The 17621-nt window shown below is 37.5% G+C and overlaps 2 protein-coding genes across 4 annotated transcripts in view; one reads left to right on the plus strand and one right to left on the minus strand.

Moving 5' to 3' along the window:
• LOC107700171 (flotillin-1-like) overlaps window positions 1-7570 on the minus strand; it is a 9083-nt gene extending 1513 nt beyond the window's left edge. Inside the window, exons 1-12 of the mRNA XM_016501722.1 lie at window positions 7456-7570; window positions 6634-6688; window positions 4854-4929; window positions 3779-3869; window positions 3552-3695; window positions 3207-3326; window positions 2496-2591; window positions 2251-2403; window positions 1909-2090; window positions 1719-1764; window positions 1474-1611; window positions 1230-1394 (exon numbers count right to left, since the gene is read on the minus strand). Of these exons, the coding sequence (XP_016357208.1) occupies window positions 1230-1394; window positions 1474-1611; window positions 1719-1764; window positions 1909-2090; window positions 2251-2403; window positions 2496-2591; window positions 3207-3326; window positions 3552-3695; window positions 3779-3869; window positions 4854-4929; window positions 6634-6676 (1254 nt within the window). The 5' untranslated portion in view covers window positions 6677-6688; window positions 7456-7570. The remainder of the gene's footprint in view (window positions 1-1229; window positions 1395-1473; window positions 1612-1718; window positions 1765-1908; window positions 2091-2250; window positions 2404-2495; window positions 2592-3206; window positions 3327-3551; window positions 3696-3778; window positions 3870-4853; window positions 4930-6633; window positions 6689-7455) is intronic.
• A 4889-nt stretch (window positions 7571-12459) lies between these two features.
• Window positions 12460-17461, plus strand: tubb5 (tubulin, beta 5). 3 transcript variants are annotated; one of them, XM_016501723.1, is made up of 4 exons: window positions 12460-12548; window positions 14511-14619; window positions 15307-15417; window positions 15527-17461. In XM_016501723.1, the coding sequence occupies exons 1-4, from the start codon at window positions 12492-12494 to the stop codon at window positions 16582-16584; spliced, it is 1335 nt and encodes a 444-aa protein (XP_016357209.1). In that variant the 5' UTR covers window positions 12460-12491; the 3' UTR covers window positions 16585-17461. The 3 variants fall into 3 exon arrangements, with proteins under 3 accessions (XP_016357209.1, XP_016357210.1, XP_016357211.1); XM_016501724.1 differs by having other exon boundaries at window positions 15310-15417; XM_016501725.1 differs by lacking the exon at window positions 12460-12548 and adding an exon at window positions 13772-13888.
• The last annotated feature ends 160 nt before the right edge of the window (window positions 17462-17621 follow it).

Genomic DNA, 17621 nt, shown 5'->3' on the forward strand with positions numbered 1-17621 from the left:
TGACTGTGAAAATACCCACAAAAGATTATTTAAAGCTATTTTTGTGTTAAATGAGAAAGTATCAAGTAGACATTTCAAATTTTAGTTTTTTCAACATAAAATTTATTACACATAAACATTTAGGCTACAACGGCTTAACATGAACTATGGAACATAAAAGAAGATCATTTGAGAAACATCTCAGTATTTTTGTTCATACAATGAAAGTCATTGGTAACCAAAACAGCTTTGTTACCAACAGTCTTCAAAATACCATATTTCATGTTCCACAAAAGAAAGAATGTCATTCAGGTTTGAGTAAATGATGACAGAATTTAATTTTCTTTTTGGTGAACTATCCCTTTAATGTTATTATTATTATTATTATTTTCAATTAAATAATACTCTAAATAAGAAAATAAATCTGCCAGCAGGTGGCGGTAAATGTCTTCATTCGATTCGTTCAAACAGCTGATTCATTCAGGAATTCAGTAAATGACTCGAATGGGCCTTTGAATCATTGATTCACACAATTAGTTCAAAACGCGGATTCATTCAGAAACTAAACATGCTGTGTTGCTCGGCGATGCAACAGTTCTGCTGTGGCTTTAAAGGTAATATATTCTCTGCAAAATTGAACAAAAATACATAATATTCTGTTTAAGTCAACAGTCAACTGTATGAAATGTAAGACGACGTACAGGTCTGGGGGCGGGGCCAGTGCGTTAACTGCGTTTAAATATTTTAATCGCGTTATTTTTTCATAACTAAGTTAACGTAAGTTAACCGTGTTAAACTGACAGCCCTAATATATATATAATTTTTTATTTTTTTTTTAGTAACACTTTAGTTTAGGAAACAAAACTCACTATTAACTAGTTGCTTATTAGCATGCCTATTATTAACATATAGGCTGTTTATTTGTACTTATAAAGCACATATTCTGCATGACCATATTCTACATCCCCAATCCTACTCAATACCTAAACTTAGCAACTGCCTTACTATTAACAAGCAGCAAATTAGTAGTTTATTGAGACAAAAGTCGTAGTTATTGGTTTATTAATAGTGAGAAATGGACCTATTTTTCTTAGTTCCATTTTGATGACAGGTGGTAATTGACAGTGACTTGTGAAAGAGACAAATGATGATGCAACAAAAACAAACTGCGGAAACTAGCCATGGGAATGCAGACGTTGCAGCTCATTTGATCTACAGCCTGATACCAGCACTGACGTGAGCGTGGTCACCTGTGAGATGTTGACTCCAGTCAGTTTCTCCACTGCGCTCGGCAGGCGAGTCATGATTTCCAGAACTTCTCCTGTCAGCTTAGCTGCGCCCACTTCTGACCCACCGCTGGACACCATGGTGACCTTCTGGGCTGCACAGAGTGGCTTGCTGATCTCTTCTGCCATCTAGAGGAGTGGAGGCCATTATTGAGTGGTCTTATCATTGAACTTATTTATTGACTTTCAAAAGTTTAGATGCACTAACCAGTGGGAGTTTCTCCAGCAGCATGTCCACCATTGCTCCCTCTTTGTACTCCTTAAAAGCTTCTGCTTTTTTGGTCATCTGCTCGGCTTCAGCCCGACCCTTTGCCTCCATTGCAAAGGCCTCAGCTTCTCCCTTCATCTGAAAGAGAGACAGGAAAAGCTGAATGTTGAGTGGGATCTAATGTGAATAGTAATGCTAATTTTCACCGGCAAAAAACATGTGTGTGGAGAGATTCATGAACTCACTCTGATGGCCTCTGCCTCAGCTTCTGCCTCCATTATCAGCTGAAGCCTGTTAGATGAAAGAACATTAAATGACTTTTCGAGATTATCACACCAAATTCTATCCTTCAGATTTGCTTCCACTAAAGCACAAATGTGTGTTAAAGCAGACAAAACGGCAAAACTTTTGGACCCTTAGGTCCTCAGTTCTCACTTTTCTGCCTCAGCGATCCTCTCAATGCGGTATCTCTCGGCCTCGGCTGGTTTCTGGACTTTGGCCTCCAGTTCCTTTTCCCTGCGGGTGATCTCCTGCTCCTGTAGAGTGATCTGCTGCGTACGCTCCACAACCTGAACCTGCATCTTCTCCTCCTCGATACGCTGCTTCGTCTTGGCCACCTAATGCAGATGACGGTGAGTAAATATGTCAGTAGATGTGATTTAATTGTCGTTTTTGTTGTACTTGTCTAGTTCTACATGATTTCTTGAAGTTCCCAGAAATATTAACCGGCAACCCTCATATTACCAGCTGAAAACCAAGTTGAATATCATTTGCTACCTGAAGCTGATAGGCCATTTCAGACTCTGCCTTCTTGGTGTTGACCTCAACGTCATAGGCGGCTTTCTTCAGCTCAAAGTCTCTCTGGGCTTTAGCCATCTCAATCTCATTCTTATACTGAGCAGAGATCTTCTCCTGCATGGCATGAGCCTCCTACATACACAAACAAGGACATTTACAGTTTTATCCATCACACCAATGTTCATACAACCAACAATGATGACAGAAATATGTCAAATTTTCACCTTGATGACGGCATCCCTCTTGAACTGAGCTTCACCGATACGAGCATCTCTTTGCACCTGAGCAGTACGAGCTTTACCCAGCGAGCTTAGATAATTCTGTAAGGAAGTCCGGGTGAGTGATATACATATATGCATATTATTATGATTATCCACCTTTTTCTTCTCGTAAGAGCGGGCCTGGCCATTTTTTAATTCTATGGGTCTAGCTTCCGGTCTCAACCGCGTCCAGCTATTTTTAGCTGTACCAAACAGCTCGTTTTGCTGCTTGATATTGAAAATTGGTGTGTCTTACCATGTTATTTTAATGTATTATCTTAATTATATTCAAATTATTTTTTGGAAGAAATTCATGCTTTTATTTAGCAAGGACTCATTAAATACATAAAAAGTGACATAAAAGATGCTTATAATGTTACAAAAGATCTATTTCAGATAAATGCTGTGATTTCAAACTGTTTATGCATTACTAGACTGGAGCTTCAGTGCTGCTGAAAATTCAGCCTTGCCTTCACAAAAATAAATTACATTTTAAAATAATAATACTTCACAATACTACAGTTTTATTATTCTGTTGTAAAACGAGTGCATTCCTGGTGACCATAATAGCCTTCTTTCAAAAACAAAAAGCAAAACAAACAAAAAAACTCACAATGACTACAAGCATTTGAATAGTAGTGTATTTTAGGGTGTGTGGTGCATGACTAAAGTCACCTGATCATCATGCACATCTTTGAGCGTGTAGCTGACCACACCGATCCCCATGTTGACCAGGTCAGAGGAAGCCACCTTAAAGACCTGCTCGGAGAACTTTTTACGGTCCTGATAGATCTCCTACAAAGAGAAAGAGAGACTGTACAATCAATAACAAATAATCAGCTAACAGCAGCAGAACAGTTAGTTGCACATCACATGTTTCAGACAGCAAAGGTTGCTTGTTTATTTCAGCACTAAAACCCTCCAGTCCTCTTTGAAATCTTCTTATAAAAGCTTGTTTCTTCCGTCTCTTTGTGTGTGATACAGAATACAAACAGCAAAACTTTTAGCATGTGGCAGTACCTCCACAGTCAGGTGGGCGATAATGGCTCTCTGATGTCCCTCAAGGGTCTCTAGGGCAATCTGAGCAATCTCACCCTCGGACTTCCCCATGAACATCTGACAGGCTGCGGCCAGCATTTCTTTATTCTGACCCTGGATCTTCACCTGCAGAACACATGAGCAGCAGCGCTTACAGACTGTACTATGTTATGTTCTACAGATGAGTGTAAAGTGTGTCTCTCTCTAACCTGGGCAATGCCTGTTACTGAGATTGGTACTCCATGTCTGGTGTAGACCTTGTCACTCTTCACATTCAGAGTCAGAGTACTGAGAGATATCCTGGGAGCAAAGAAAAACAAGAAGGAAAGTAGTCATAAAGCTTTTTTTTTTTTTTTTTTTTTACAAACAAACCATTTTTAAATCCAAGGCAGATATATACGCCATTCATATGAAATTGCAAAAAAATTGATTACCCAAACAGGTTTCACGAATATGGAAGCCTGTTTCCACCATGGATTTAAAAAAAAGACAAAAATTAAAAAAAAAAAGGGGGGAAAAAAATACAAATCTTGACTTTTTAGTTTTTAGTTCAATTTAGGTTTTTTTCCTGCTAATTCCTACTTTTTGCTGTGAATTCTCAGTTTACATCTCGCAATTCAGTTTTTTTCTGCCACAAAATAAAAAATAACAAAGATATTTGCAACTGAATGAGTTTGTATCTCATAATTCTGACTTTTCGTCTCAGAATTGAGTGTACATCTGTTTTGTGACTTTTTTCTCAGAATTACCAAAATAAGTCTGAATTATGAGATGTAAACTTAGTATTGCAAGAAAAAAAAAATATCGCAATTACCCTTAATACAAGCTTCCATAACCAAACATATCTATTGTCTCCCATTATGTGGGCAAATAGATAGCCCCCAAACTTAAGCCACACCCACATATAGTTCTGCACATTGATGGCTGAGCTTGACCTCACAGATGTGACTGCTGATGTGCAGTAATCAAATCATCAACAGACTTTGTGGAGCTAAGGCAAATTCATCCGCAGTAATCTACAAACTACTGCAGTGAAGAAAGTATTCTTTGAGGACTGAGTGATTCATTAATATACGTGGAGAGGAATGTAAACACAAGTGGAGTCTCTATTGCGCTCTTGTTCTTATTCCCATCATTCATGAGGCCCGAGACTCCCAGTCTTTTCTGGAATTACATTAGTGACTCGCACCGCAGCATCTGGTTAAACAGAATGGTTTCTATGCACGTGTGTTCTTGCACTAACATGTTCTAAGAATCCGTCTTCTATTGTAATTCTATACATACCGCTGGATTTGCTGAATGCAGGGAAAAACAAACACTCTTCCACCAGCAATCAATAGAGGAGGAGAGCGGCCACATCCTAAAAGAGACAACATAAAGAGATTTTGTTTGCTGGTATAAAGTGTCAAGACTTGATTGAAAACATACTTAGTGGCAATTCACTAGCTAGGGGTGGTGTGAGGTATATCCAAAATGAAAAATCTTATAGTATCAGTAATTTAATAACACCGTAACGGTGTATATGTAACAATAATACAGACGTACTTATATTAAAATTCTGACAGATACAGATAAATTGATCATTATTTTTATGTTATGGCTGGTAAATGATAAATGGTCAATAATGCAGTTCAATACTATTTTGTCTAAATAAATTATTAGAAAATTAAATCATTATAATTAAATAAAGTGTTATTAAAAATTATGTGATCATCATCTAAAGGTAAAAATAGGGGGAAAGCATGATTAAATAACCAATATCTACCAATAGAAATATATAGATGCACAATATACTTAATAAATATTTATTACTGGTCATGAAACTATATTCTTTGTTTTATATTTATTTTATGTATTTTATATTTATTAAAAAAAAGGTTTGGAGTCCATAAGAATTAAAAAAAAAGAAATTAATACATTTAGTCAGCAATAATACAAAAAGAATGATGTCAAATATATGCTGTTCTTTTGCAATTCCTATTCATCAAATAATCCTGAAAAAAAAAATTAACTATCAGTTTCCACAAAAATAGTAAGTAGCACATCAGCATTTTAGGATCATGTGACAGAAGCCTGATGTGACGACTGCTGAAAATTCAGCTGTGCCATCACAGGAATAAATTACGTTTTTACAACATATAAAAGTAGAAAACCATTATTTTAAATTGTAAAAATATTTCGCAATATGACTTACTGTATTTTTGATCAAATAAATGCAATAAGAAACTTTTTACTTTTACTACTTTTACAACATTTAAAAATAAAAAAATGACAATTCCTATTAATAAAACTGACAACCACTGTACAAATTATTCACTTTTACTATCAGGACACACTTCTAGTTTAACAGCAGAGAAAAACGTATGTCATCATAGCATTACACTGCTGGAAATCCACACAAATCCACCCACACACATTTCATAAATTACGGCACAAAATGTTTCTCCATTTAAACAGCAAGGTCAATCCCGTGCAGGATTTCCAACATTAGTAAAGACACTCGTTAGCACACTTCCTGTCATCGCATGTCTCCAGCAGCATGTCGACTGTTTACAGAGAGAACGAGGGCCACAGAGACATAATGGAGCTGGTGACTTATTTTCTGCCCCTCTGTACAGTGTGGTTTGACTGCATTAACCTTGTTGTAGTAAATGTGAGCCTGCTGGGGTTTTTCCCCTGAGCATTAAAGTAATCTTAATGTGTAACCACTGCCATTTATCTACACAAAAAATCACAACCATTACAGTGAACTTTGTGTCTGTTTTGACCTGTGAATGAAAGTCACATGAGCAGCTGAAACCAGTTCTGCATTGGACATTGTTTAAGAAAAGAATGTAGTTTGCACAATAGCATTGATCTTTATGATCATTACAGAACTTCACGGTTTCTTGTAAAAGTCTCATGGGTGTCAATCATTAGTTACAAGCTATCCAGTTCAATCAACAGCTGCTTTAATTTTAAGTTCTCTCTTATCATATATAACCTCGAAGGAGGATTTTAATTATGTTTATTTATATACATAACTGACATAACTCTGTAATAAAGAGCAACAGATGCAGCATACCTGAGACCACCATCGCCTCATTGGGACCACAGGTGTGAAACATCCTGAATTAGATCTGAAGAAAGAAAGCAGCAGTATTTAAAAGGCATCAGTCACTAGATCAACCCATGCTGGGAATATTTTAAATATGACATCTGAGTAAACACAGACAGCAATAGTTCATCTCTCAAGAGTTCAGTGAAATATGTTGACTTCTAATTTATGTCTCTCATTTCATTTGAGTATGTTCTTTAAATCAACAACAGCTTTTTTCACTTTCAAATCAGGGACCTGTTGACCAATCAAAAACTAATAAAAAAAAAAGCACTTTACAGTAGAAGGGATGCAATACGTTAGTTTATATCACACATGTAAAACTTAAAAAATGTAGAATATTACACAATACGCATTAAGATAAAAAAAAGTTACAAATCTTCATATATAACTATTCCCATATAATCGACACAATTATAACGTTCTGGATCTAAATATTAAAAACCAAATATTTAAAGGGTAAGTTACTGTAAAAGCTAAACGATTAAAACCAACATGAATCTTATGCCATAATGAACAATAACCCTCGACGATAAATAAACGTATCTCTCGCAATAAAACAGGTCTGAAAACACAAGCAATAACAAACCGTGCGAATATAATGTATGTAGAACTCATAGTACGTGTTTAGAGGCACTAACGTTCATGTATTTTGCAACAGAACAGGAAATGCTTGGCTGCTACTTAGCAGCGGCTATGCTGTATTTAAAGCGACTAAAGTTTACTTTGGTGTTGAGAATCACAAGTTCAGAAACTTCGTGGTATTTAGATAAGCCCATACGTTCTTACCGATTGCTGATGTTTCATTAAACACGAAGTAAATGTTGCTCGGATTGTCTCACTGGTGTCAATGGCAAAAGCTCGTCGTAATCACGCAAACTCGGCCACGCCCATTCACAACACTCAGGTGATGCCTCAAAACTAGTGAGCTCCCTACCGTCACTACACTTTTGGGCGTTCGCGATGCGCAAAATGCAGCCTAGGTAGGTAGTTCACTAGGTTTTACGAAGGTCATACAGAGTAATAGGTAGAATGCTCTCTGCTGTAAACTGAGGAATAAGACACCTTCATTAGTTTGCTCTTAGATATCTACAGTGTTGGGGAGTAACTAGTTACATGTAACGGCGTTACGTAATTTAATTACAAAATAAATTTAACTGTAATCAGTTACAGTTACTAAGAAATAATGTGTAATTAAATTACAGTTACTTATGAAAATGGTAACGATTACAAAGGGGATTACATTTGAATATTTACACACATCCACATACAGATTTAATTGATTTCTTTCCCAAATTGCACTGACTACTCTGAGACATACGGCCCTATAATTTAGAAACTATACTATAGAAAACACAGACTGGTTCGTAGAATCCAGTCATAAAAACGGAATTCTATAGCCTAACGCGGACGGAATATGCCACATTTTGGACGAATAACTCAAAAGTAGGTCAGTACACTTGAATCAAAACGCCATATGGACTAGTGTCTGCGAATATTAAGCCGCAAAAAGACAATATATGAATCCTGCACTTTCTGCGTGTCTGGAAAAATCAGGCGCGGACTGGCCATCGGGAGAACCGGGACAATTCCCGGTGGCCTGGCAGCCGATTCGGCCTGCTATTTTAATATTATTATTGTATATGCTTTTATTTATTATTATTTTTTAATTAACTTTTTTTTCCAAAACAATTGTTTTTTTCCTAACAAAATTGTTAGATGCGGTGTTTCCTGTAGTTATGCAAAGATTTGGTTTAAAAAGCAGTATCAGTAAACTATTTCTTATGATTTTAAATCTGTATTGAACTTCAGATCAATCTCAAAGTAAAAGGCGGTACTAAAGTCTGATTTTGTGGTGGATGTGTTCAAATTTGATCATTTTAATTCAAGTGATGAAGGATTTTGAAAGTCTGACAGTGTTGAGCACTACTGTAAGGTTAACCCTGCATGGTGTAAATGTTTGAAAATGATTAACAGTTGCAAATAAACATTCATTCGAAATTTATAAAGGTAATCAAAAAGTAATCAAAAGTAATCAGTTACATTACTTTAATAAAGTAATTGAAAAAGTTACACTACTATTACATTTTAAATAGGGTAACTTGTAATCTGCAACCTATTACATTTCCAAAGTAACCTTCCCAACACTGGATATCTAAACAAATAGCCTAGCCTACGCCCATTTCATCCTTTCAAAATCATGCTTTGGTAAATCATAAGTGTGACATAGAAAGTCATAATTATCGTAATTATGGGATTCTAAATCATAATTATGTAATATATTAATATAATATATTATGTCATAATTTGGGACTTTTCATTTCATAGCTATTTTTTAAGTATTTTACTTGTTTGAGTTATAATTCTGACTTTTTAAGTCATCATTTTTGACTTAGTATCTCATCATTTCGATTTGTATGATTGATCATTATGACTGATCAAATGGATTTTTCTTATTATGTGGCAGAATATATGCAGCTTTGCAAACAAATGGGTAGAAAATGAATCTCTCGTCACATATTTATTTATTATTTACAGCATAAAACGAGAAAATTATTAGTATTTTGCAAATGAGAGAAGTCCAGAGTGGGCTACTATGGAACATGTTTACCACATAACAGGTCATTTTTCTGTGCATTTCTTTATTCCTTTCATGATTCCTTTAGACTGTTCTTATCTATTTAAGTTACTTAAGGAAGTACTGTGCACTCTCTCTGATACTCTTTTCACTGTCTCGGGTTCTTTTATCAGCTCCATATTGCTTTGTCAGTGCAGCAAGATTTAGACAATTCCCTTCTTTTATGCTCTGTAGTCAATGTATATTTATCATTGTCCCCATTTTGTATCCATAAAGAAAATAGTGGGTAAACTTTATTAATTAAAATTAAACAAAAAGTTAAACAATAATGCATAACATATTTATACACCATAACAATGACTCTGACTATCATATGCGTATTATTTTCATAGAAGAGCAATTGTTCAAGGGCACATTTTGTCTAGATCAGGGGTCGGCCTGTTTGGCATCGGGCAAAAAAATAATTTACCACTAGATGGCGGGCCAGAACACAGTCAAACGATAATTTAAGAAATTAATTGATGAAAAATGCAACTAGAATTGCCTGTGACAGACTGTTACTTTTGTAACTGGTAGTGAGCTGTTACTCTGTGTTAAATCCTGTAGTAGGACAGTCATTAAGAAAAAGCCACATTTGTGTGGCGGTGTCCGGGTTTTACACTGGATACATTAATAAAGCAGAGTAGTGACACGCAACCTGGCAAGTATCTTCATTCGCTAACTTGCAACACAGACCGCCTTGCTAAAACACATGTGGGAGATGCGGAATGGATCAAAATAACTAAAAAAATAAAATAAAAGAGCACTTGAATTAGCCCATTAATGGCTTGAGTCATGCTCTTAACGAACTGTTTTATTTCCTCTTTCCATATTGTGAATAATAAATGTGTATCATTTTAATTTGCTTGCTACACAATGGAGACTAACTTATTGTAATAATTATTTGACATAGCCTACTTTTACACTCAGAATTTTTCCTAGTTCGGTAAAGTTAGCAAGATATTCACAGGTTCGACTTTTCCGGATCAATAAATCACGAGCAAAACATTTTTACTACACAATTGACGCCTCTTTTCTTTCGTAGTAATGTAGAAAACGAGCTACAAACGAGTTTTCCTCAAACCAAGCTTTCCTCCGCTCTGTACCAAAATACATTGATCTCAATGCGCTGGCGTCTGAGAGACAAGTCCAAAGGGACCGTCTGCAAAGTGCGAAACGCGAAAAATGTTACTTATAAAATACTCAATAACTTCACAGTAACACGCTGTAGTGTCACCAAATTCAGCTCACACATCACTGCTCTCCTGCTGGTTATACTACAACATTTATTTTTGAAAATATTTGCTTTTACACATTTTGTAATGATTTTTTATTATGACAAATAGTTAATAACGTCACTGTTACACACTGTACTTTCTCCTAATTCAGTTCACACATCACTGCTCTCTTGCTGGTTATTCTACAACAGTTATTTTGAAAATAATTGCTTTTACATATTTTTTATGATTATTTAAAATGAAAAATAGCCATTACCTTCATTGTTATTGGACAAAATAGTCAATAACTTCACTTTAACACACTGTACTTTCTCCAAATTCAGTTCAGACATCACTCCTCTCCTGCTGGTTATACTACAACACTTATTTTGACAATAATTGCTTTTTGAATGATTTTTATGATTTTTTTAAAATATTTAATACATTCACTGTTATTGGACAAAGTAATCAATAACTTCACTGTAACACACTGTACTTTCTCCAAATTCAGTTCAAACATCACTGCTCTCCTGCTGGTTATTCTACAACACTTATTTTGACAATAATTGCTTTTTGAATGATTTTTATGATTTTTTTAAAATATTTAATACATTCACTGTTATTGGACAAAGTAATCAATAACTTCACTGTAACACACTGTACTTTCTCCAAATTCAGTTCAAACATCACTGCTCTCCTGCTGGTTATTCTACAACACTTATTTTGACAATAATTGCTTTTGAAAGATTTTTATGATTGTTTTTATATTTAATAAATTCACGGTTATTGGACAAAATAGTCAATAACTTCACTGTAACACACTGTACTTTCTCCAAATTCAGTTCACACATCAATGCTCTCCTGCTGGTTTTACAGAAAGGCGGGGCATAGAGGAGAAACAATAATGTACAGTATGTGGAAAATAATGTTTTGTTTTTTTTACTTTAAACCACATAAACACGTCATTACACCAAATAATGTTCTTTTTAGCAACATCATATCACCCCTTTAAGCTAGCTGGTGAGAGAAAATTGTAGGCTACTATCAAAGAGTCTAAAGAGGAAAGTTAACAGCGAAAATAGGGCATACAAAGAAGAATGGAAAGACAACTATACGTTCATCCTACCTAGTTTTGTGAATGCAAATGTGTCTTATCTGTCTGCGAATTAAAGTGACATCCATAATATCACCCAACATCCAAAAAATCGTGACTGATGGAAGATGCCAGTTTTCACATTAAGTGAGTAGCCTACTAAGCCTGTGTAATAGCCAAAACTTCATCTAACTTTAACTCTATTCATGTAGCCTACTCTTGTTTACTCTGTCGTTTCAGGAGTAAGTTATAAGCATGCACCCCCAGCTGTTCTGCATCCATGATCAAGAAATGTTTGCTGATTGTCTTGTCAATCTTTTTGATAAAAAAGGAAGCTGAATTTGCTTTGTTATTGTTCACGTGTTGGTGCTGAGGCCCCGCGCTATAAGCAAATGTTTCAATGGTTCACTGTAAGTTTTTTTCATACCACACATTTCATGACGGCTATTTTAGAATGGCTTTTGAATGTATTTCAGAACTTTTCAAATTAAAAGCTATCAATTCATCTCAAAATAAAACATTGCTGCAAAAACGGTCTCGTACTTTTATTTTGAAGGCAAAATCACTAAAGACGAAGTGATTGTGAGTAACTCTTGCTGTCATGACAGATCTATTTCAGATTCAGCCGCTATCAAAATAATCTCGCTGCGGGCGCGGGCCAGTTTTGGCCACTACTGCCCTATATACTTCCGGGCTGCGCTCCAATTCCCGCCACTAAAATGTGTCTTGCACCAATCAGGTTTCTCAACATCTAGCAGTGCCCCGCCCACTACTATTCCAGCCTCGTTCTGGAGACAGTCCAGGAATATAAAGCCTTTGTCCAGCTTTTCCAAATTATTGCAGAACCACACCGTTACTTTCCCTATTTATTTGAGAACTTCTCACACAATATCTAACAATGAGGGAGATTGTTCATATTCAGGCCGGTCAGTGCGGAAACCAAATCGGTGCCAAGGTAAGAATAGTTTTTCAGAGTACAAAGTAATTTTATAAAGTCATCAAAGAGTCATATTTAGCATCTACGACGAAATAACAGTAACGTTACAAGAGTCTCAGAATGCAACAATGAATCCACTATATGTAAAGAATGCCATTGTTATTCTAGTTCAAAGTCTTGACCTAATCTAAAATAGAACTATTTGATCTTCTTTATTGTTTCTCAACATATTAGATATATTAAAGCATATTTTGCAGAACATGCCTATTTTATTTTGCTTTGCAACCAGAGTTATTAATAATGCATTAGACTATGGCAACACGCTGAGGAGTTTTATAGACAAGCATCTTTTTTCCATTGCACTGCTTTTTCTTTTTTTCCTCATCTGAACCCCCTTTTATGCAAGCCCAAAATATGCGGATCTCACTCCTCATTCATTCCCACTATTTCTTGAACACGGTCTGTATAGCTATTTCTCTAAATGATGCTCAAATTCCGCAGACTCCAACTATAAATCTCTTTGTCTGTAAATCAGAGCTGTGTGTGAAGGGATTCGCTGGGAAAAGGGGGGTCTGTCCTCTTTCTTTCTCTCATTCTTTACAATGCACCGGGTGTGGCGGATCAGATGTGAACAGCAGCGCTCAGCCTCTCAGTAATTACCATGACTACCCGTTATCAGTGTCACGAGCCCTTTAAACAGCTGTCAGGACCAGTGCGCGAGCCATGACACGTGGCACTAATATTACAAACGCATACCTTAACATCATTTTCACGCGAAATGATTTGAGCGAGTATTTGAGTTTAAACTAAACCCGTATTTTTATCGATGTGCGGATATTGACCGCTGTGACTCCGTGGTCCAACGGTGGATGATGGGAAGGGTGGGGCGCTGGAGAATGACAATGAAAAATTGTTCATAGTAGAAGTAGACTAATAATGTGAAATTATGAAGTTAAATCACGTTATTTTAGTGTGAGTCATTGGTTAATTTGCCCTAAAATGAGCTCTCTTTTTACTATAATTGTTCTAACAAGAGTATTATGAATTTTAAATATCCAATGAATCCATTAAATTAGATTTCCTATCACAAAAACACAGAGGTTAAAACAAGGACATATGCACACCCACGGCCTCATTAAAGATGCACATTTTTAAAAGATTGCCCATGAGATGTTGCATGTCCTCTGTGGCGTCAGAAATCAGGTTAAATCGTCTTCATCCTTTATAAGACGTCGACATGCCTTTTAAATGATGAGATTGCGAGCGTCTATTGAACTCATCTGAGGTCAGGGTGGGGACGAGGAGGCATTCACAAATGGACTTAATGGCTCTAACAGCTGCAGCCCATTCCCGCTATGGTACAGATATAAATGAAATATGAATAATTAATGAGATAATTACATATTTATGAAACATTTGATTTTGTAAATTAAACAATTGGCAAAATTTAGTGTATTCAAGAAAGATGAGATAATCGTATTTCAAATAGGTGAAGCCGAATGATTTCATATGCGTCCGCATGGTATATTATGATGATATGATGACACAGCAGAAATGTAGGCTGCCTGGAGTAACAGGTTTTGATAGGAGAGTCAGAACAGGGTCACAGTAGGGCTTTGTCAGTCAGCGCCTTCCAGTTTATTGGCCCTCATTCCTTCAAAACAATTATTTTCAATATATCCCAAGAACAATCTTTTCTTTCTCCATTCGCTCGCAGCCTTAAGTCCATCTCGACCCCTCTCTCCCTCCGCTTCTCTCTCAGATTAAGGTCACTTGGACAGTAACAAAGAATTAATGATTTAAACATCCATAAAGCCTCTTTCTCAGGTAAAACTCATTGAACGGATTCCAGTCATTGCAGATTACAGATTTACGGGACGATTTTATGTAGCCTTGCATAAATGAATTGCTGAAATGAATACCGAGTTACATATAATTGCAAGTGGGGAGATGCTTTAAATTGCTGTGTGGTGTTTGCAGTTCTGGGAAGTGATCAGTGATGAACATGGGATCGACCCAACAGGAACCTACCATGGAGATAGTGACCTGCAGTTGGACAGAATCAGCGTCTACTACAACGAAGCTACAGGTACTTTACTGAGACACACATTTGGGGCAAGATGGGGAAGATGCCCCCTTTAACAGTGTGCATTTACATTGCTACCCCCCTCCCCCATAACATCTCTTCTCTGATGATGTGTATACTGGCATGAGGGCGGGACCAAAATCCCTCCTCTCCAGCAACCTGTCACTCACATGAAACAAACGCTGCACTTAGCAAACAACAACGATCCATACAACAATCCAACCAATTCCTGATGAAGAAAATCAAGTCAAACCCTACTTTTTTTTTGTGACAAGCTGTTAAACTTGGAAACACATCATAATAGAGAAGAAAAATGGTCAACATTTCTGTTTAATGCTGACTTTTAGGGCAATAAGATTTGTTACTTTGGTTTCTAAAGCACAAAACTGAAAATCATAAAAAGGGACAGAGAGCCTCTTGAGAAAGTTTGTAATTGGCTAATCTTACAGAAAATATTGGCATATATTTTGTTGTTTTTATTAAGTATATGTTTAATATGTTTAAATTTTGCCATCTTTCCATGAATTATATTAGTGATCATTAAGAAAATACATCTTTTATATTTATTCAGAGGGGGTGTACTCATTTATGCTGTGCACTGTACATTGAAATACATTCTTTTATAGATTTAATTTCTTATGTTTACTGAGCTGGTCAGCTTTTCCCCTTTTCTGTCTCTCTCTCGTGGAGGAGGTAAATATGTGCCTAGAGCTATTCTAGTTGATCTGGAGCCTGGCACCATGGACTCCGTGCGTTCAGGACCCTTCGGACAGATCTTCAGACCAGACAACTTTGTATTTGGTGAGTGACTGCCATAAGAGAATATGTTAAAAATGTGCAAAATTTGTTCAAAATACGCGAAGGATGTGAAATGCCTCACCTTCACGGTATAATGTGTGTCACATTACAGGACAGAGCGGCGCTGGTAACAACTGGGCCAAGGGCCACTACACAGAGGGGGCGGAGCTTGTTGATTCTGTCCTGGATGTGGTCCGTAAGGAGTCTGAGAGCTGTGACTGCCTGCAGGGCTTCCAGCTGACTCACTCCCTGGGCGGTGGTACCGGGTCTGGCATGGGTACCCTGCTGATCAGCAAAATCCGTGAAGAGTACCCAGACCGCATCATGAACACCTTCAGCGTGGTGCCTTCCCCAAAAGTCTCTGACACCGTAGTGGAGCCTTACAACGCCACACTGTCCGTCCATCAGCTGGTGGAGAACACAGACGAAACCTACTGCATAGACAATGAAGCCTTATACGATATCTGCTTCCGTACCCTCAAACTCACCACTCCCACATATGGCGACCTCAACCATCTGGTCTCCGCCACCATGAGCGGCGTCACCACTTGCCTGCGCTTCCCCGGCCAGCTGAATGCTGACCTGCGCAAATTAGCCGTCAACATGGTGCCCTTCCCCCGTCTGCACTTCTTCATGCCCGGCTTCGCCCCTCTGACCAGCCGAGGCAGCCAGCAGTACCGCGCCCTCACCGTGCCTGAGCTCACACAGCAAGTGTTCGACTCCAAGAACATGATGGCGGCCTGCGATCCAAGACACGGACGCTACCTGACCGTCGCCGCCGTGTTCCGTGGCCGCATGTCCATGAAGGAAGTCGACGAGCAGATGCTGAACGTCCAGAACAAGAACAGCAGCTACTTCGTGGAATGGATCCCCAACAACGTCAAAACAGCCGTCTGCGACATTCCGCCTAGGGGTCTCAAAATGGCCGTCACCTTCATCGGCAACAGCACGGCCATCCAAGAGCTGTTCAAGCGCATCTCCGAGCAGTTCACAGCCATGTTTAGGCGTAAGGCTTTCCTTCACTGGTACACTGGAGAGGGCATGGACGAGATGGAGTTCACCGAGGCAGAGAGCAACATGAATGATCTGGTGTCCGAGTACCAGCAGTACCAAGACGCCACCGCCGAGGAAGAGGGCGAGTTTGAGGAAGAGGGCGAGGAGGATGCTTAAGAAGTAAACAAAAGGTGTTTGGGGAGTTAGTAGTGTGTTCAAGTTTGAGTACATGTAGCAAAACGCATACAGAACAACTTTTAGTGTCTCAATCAAATCAAGTAGAAATTAGCACTAGACAAACGGGGCCAAAAATAACCAGAGGAAGGCAGAAAGAATGTTCTTAAACACGGAATGGGTGGATAACAGTGTTTACGATTATAAATCACTCACTTTTTTGTGTATTTCTTTACCATTCTGATGGTCAGCTCCTCTCTGTATAGAACAGGGAAGAATAAAGTGGCAAACATCCAGTTATAAATGGATAGATGATGGTGGGGTCAGGAGGACAGTAACATCTAATTTTTCTTTCATTTTAACATTTTTCTTCTTGTTGTCTGCAAAGAACTCAAGTCAAAATGATTATTATAGTGTTTTAATGTTTTCATTTGTTATTTTTGCACTAGAACAAGGCAACTCTGTGAGATAATGGCACTTCAATGTGACCTCAGCGGGTCTGATTGCAGTATTTAGAGAAATGTTTGGAAAGGTATGTTGTGTGAAAGATGAAGGAAACGAAACGGACTGAAAGAAAGATAAGGTTCAGAATAACAGGGTTATTTACTGAATCTTAACCTCGCTTGGACGCCAGCTAACGTCTACTGGAGGATGACTATGACTAATGACATGGACGATACAGGAAAGTATTTTAGATTATGCAGATGGAAAGATGAGAGTTTTAGCATGTTGAATGGATTGTTGATGCAAATTTTTAATTAATGGACTGTTATGTCTCGTATCTGAGCCCATACTTTGAATTGTACTGCATATTCTTTATTACATATTTTAAATGTTTTGATGCTCCTTGATTGTCCCTGTGTGGAAAAAAACTGAGCCTCTGGAGAAAACCAAAATAAAAATGAAACAATTTCGTTACAAATCAAGGTTTGCTTTGGTTTTTGATGTGTTTTTGCTGCATTACACCATACACATCACTGAAGAAGCTGAAGTTGTACCAATAAAGTCACATTTAGGTTTGCACTTATATAAACTCTGCC

Source organism: Sinocyclocheilus anshuiensis, unplaced genomic scaffold (genome assembly GCF_001515605.1).
Source record: "Sinocyclocheilus anshuiensis isolate Anshui unplaced genomic scaffold, SAMN03320099.WGS_v1.1 scaffold955, whole genome shotgun sequence".
Lineage (NCBI taxonomy): Eukaryota > Metazoa > Chordata > Actinopteri > Cypriniformes > Cyprinidae > Sinocyclocheilus > Sinocyclocheilus anshuiensis.